Source organism: Sinocyclocheilus grahami, unplaced genomic scaffold (assembly GCF_001515645.1).
Source record: "Sinocyclocheilus grahami isolate Dianchi unplaced genomic scaffold, SAMN03320097.WGS_v1.1 scaffold30.1, whole genome shotgun sequence".
NCBI lineage: Eukaryota > Metazoa > Chordata > Actinopteri > Cypriniformes > Cyprinidae > Sinocyclocheilus > Sinocyclocheilus grahami.
Window position 1 is genome coordinate 1607682 of NW_015505209.1, and position 3977 is coordinate 1611658.

General features: G+C 32.8%; 1 protein-coding gene across 1 annotated transcript in view; it reads left to right on the forward strand.

Annotated features, from left to right (window-relative positions):
* The window catches only part of LOC107573068 (fatty acyl-CoA reductase 1-like), a 41624-nt gene that overhangs the window by 27901 nt on the left and 9746 nt on the right, over positions 1–3977 (forward strand). The window contains exons 5-6 of the mRNA XM_016259510.1: positions 1310–1487; positions 1580–1624. Of these exons, the coding sequence (XP_016114996.1) occupies positions 1310–1487; positions 1580–1624 (223 nt within the window). The remainder of the gene's footprint in view (positions 1–1309; positions 1488–1579; positions 1625–3977) is intronic.

Sequence of the window (3977 nt, forward strand, 5' to 3'; positions counted from 1 at the left end):
GTATGTATGTATGTATGTGTATATATATATATATATATATATATATATATATACACATACATACATACATACAAGTGTGTGTATATTTGCATAGTTCAGATGCAAAAGCCGCTTTTCTTCTAAAATGAGAATAGGTTCTTTTCATTGCCATTAAAGTGAAATAACAATGTAAATGCCTGATAAAAATGCTAATTTTAGAAGAAAATTTCAAACGGCACTTAGAGGCTTTTGCATCTGAACTCTTTATATAATATGCATATATATGTATGATGTTTGTTTTTATATTTTAATCTTTGGAATTTTTTACATAATAGATTTAATCTTTTTTTTATATAAATGTTTAATATAAATATATTTTTATCGATATTTTATATATATATATATATATATATATATGGTGTGTGTGTGTGTGTGTTTGCGTAAATAAAAACATACTAAACCTGTTAAAGGCACAATATGTAAGATTCTTTTATTAAAATATCCCAAAATCACTAGAACAGTGTTATATATATATTGCTGACTTGTATACTTGTATTATCCCAAATGTTCTGAAGAATGTTCCAGAGAAATAGCCATTTTAAATAGTGGCTTGTCCCTGGTCATTGCGTCGCCTACCAATGACGTCATATACCCTCGATTTCCGGAAACACCAAAAACGCTTTAATATGTTATGCGTTTTATTACACAGGTGACGACCGCACAGAGTAGCATTATAACAGAACTTTCAAACGTATCTAGTATGATAAAACAGCGCTGCTTTACCCCACATACTCAAGGATAGGATACGGATACGCATACAGAAGGAGTGGAAGCAGTCGACTGTGGCATAATAAAAGCTCTGCTGCTTTCGAGCCGTGTGTCACGCTCGTTCAGTGGTCTCGTTTCGCTTCGACTGCTTTCAGCCTCACCCTGCTTCATTCTACTACGTTAATAAATCTTTAATACATTAGCTCATCCATGAACATGATTTCTGCCCGAGTCCCGTCAGATTGCATCGGCTGTGGGGATAAAGACGACAACTCCCATGATTCCACACTCAGTCACGGCGTCATCAAACTACGCCTTTTCTTTGTTTGTTTTGAATACGCACCCTCTAGCGGTGAAAACTTACATATTGTGCCTATAAAACATACTGAACGTACATACTTACAAACAAACATAACTAACTACAAAACAGCTCAGAAATAAGAAAATAACACAATGAATATTGAAGCTATTCCAAGCAGGATTAACTAAATGAAACCCTCTTTTTTTTTTTTCTTTTTTTTTGGGTCTTCCTCAACTTCCTGGATTTGTGCGACACTTACAGGTGGATGGACGACAAACTGGTCTCTTTAATGACACCAAAGCTGTTAGGTGAGCGGCCTAACACATACACGTACACTAAAGCCTTGGCAGAACAGCTCATCCAGCAGGAGTGTGGAAACCTCAACGTCGCCATCATCAGGCCCTCGATAGTGGGAGCCAGCTGGAAGGAGCCGTTCCCCGTAAGCATGTTCATTTCCATCCTCCCACCTAATAAAAAAAAAAATACTGCCTGGATTTTGAGCACCGCTCTTTCTTTTCCACTCTGTTAAAGGGCTGGATTGATAATTTCAACGGGCCGAGTGGGATATTCATCGCTGTGAGTGGCCACTTTGATTTTTTTTTGAGTAGATTTAAATGCATTGGCATTTCACGTTGTATGATTGTTTATTGGTACTTCATGTATTGCCTAATATACCTAATGAAATATACCTAATGTGTCAGTTCAGACAGTTACTTTTTTTATATTTTTTAAATTTTTTTACTGCTAATACGGATCTGATCTGATTTTTATTTCCAAAAAGACCTTTCTCCAGAGGAACATTTAGCTGTATACTGCAGCAAAATGTGCTTTGTTTAACATTTTGCATTGCACACACCAAATGTGTCTCAAAAATTATATATATATATATACTCAATACTAGCTGTGAAACTTGTTTCAGTGAGAAATCCTATGCTGACATGTTTGAACAAGTGTATGGGTATAGTATGGGCGTTAGCCAGCTCATTCTTTTGTTCTTATATGGGAATGGATATAACTTGGATTTGATAATTCAGACTTTAATTTATGAGACTTAACTTCATAGCTGTCTGGTTTCCACTGAAGTCAAGTAGGGTGGGGAGGAATGAGTTATGATAACCATTAGTGGATGAGTTATGAGTGGTTTTGTGATACCATATTTGGTTTTATAACCTTTCATCACCATGTTGTGACCTTAAAATCTGGCTGTAGATCAAAATCTATCTAAATGGAAAATGCAATATGGCAACAAAGTAATTCTGTGTCCTTGATATATTATATTGTATTATATTATTACTAAACCCTTAATTTAATCAAATTAATCAGTAAGTTATACATTTTCATTGCTCAAAAAAAGCAATGAAAAGGTTCTTATTTTTTTATGTAGTGGAAAGAAGTATATTTTATTGGATTTTATGGATTTACACCATAATTAGGTCAGTCATGTTGTTTAATACATATGATTCTATAATTTTTATTTCTTATATTACTGAAATCTTAGTTTAAATTTAATCTATATTAAAGCTACAGTCCGTAACCTTTTTTGATTAAAACAAGTGTTCTAATAATTTTAACCACAACTGTGTATATATACAGTATGATACTTAATATTTTATATAATAGTATATTTGTTATATATTTAGTATATAATATAGTGTTTAGTATTCAGTATAAAATATTTTATTTATTTATTTATATTAAGTATATTTCTTCTTCTTTTTTTTTGTATATTGTTTAATTTAAAATAAATTACAGTTCTGTTAACTGGTATGAAATACTCTCACCATCTTTAATGTTGATCCCTGAATTTTACAATATGATGCTTTGAAAAAGATCTTAATATTTTAGGGCTGGGTATCGATTCAGATGTCCCGATTCGATTTCTATTCACAAGCTCTCGATTCGATTCTTGGTTTGATTCTCGATTTTTTTTTATTCCATTCAGTGAATATAGTTTTAATACAAATGCTATTGATATTTCTAAAACATGAACATTATGAGTAAATAAAAAATGGTGAGTTAATAAAAAGAAATTAAGAGCCACAGGCCTGTATTTTTAAACCTTTTTAAACAATAATAGGGCCCTATAAAATGTTCTTCTTAATTTTTCTGGTAATCAGATGAAGCCATAAAATATCAATTTAATTGATCCTAATCAAATTAAAATTAAACCCTTTTATTTTTGGCAAACAAAGTGCTGCACAACAGAGGTTTACTCCTAAAATGAAAAAGAAAACAAATGTGATTATTTCTTTAAAAATAAAGATTTATTAGTAGTAGTAGTAGTAATAGTAGCATTGTTGTTACATTGAGTCTTAAGACTGCTAAATAGTCATATATTTCTGACACCGTTTCTTCACGTTAAACTAAACTTTTATTTTGACGGGTTGCCGTGAGGAACTTGCAGCTGCTGTGTATGTGATATGACGGTAGTTTTCTCAAATTAAACGGTAAAATGCTAATGAATTGACTCTCAGAGCAACTGGAGATGATATTCATGTATTCATATCATCATAGTGAGACAACAGAGGCTGAAAACACAGCGAGCATCGTCCGCGCTTTAGTATGCGTGTAGTAAACAAAAGAGTGCGCTGCACCATCCACCATTCATTCATTCATTCATTGCGGAAATCATGGCGTCTTTACGTGTGATGTCAAATACTTCCACAGATTTGTAATATTACTATAGCATTTCACCTGAGCATTGCAAATTATGCATATTGCTTTGTTCTTGGTTCTTGTCAACAGTATCTCTGCCATGATAAGCACTGAATGATTGACAGGCTTTCCGTTATAACATCGCGCAAGGTAAATAAGAGGGTGACATGTAGTGGAGAACACTAACACAAGATCTGACTAACGTGAATCTAATCATTAAAGTGCCCCTATTATGGATTTTTGAAAATTACCTTTCATGCAGTGTGTAACACAG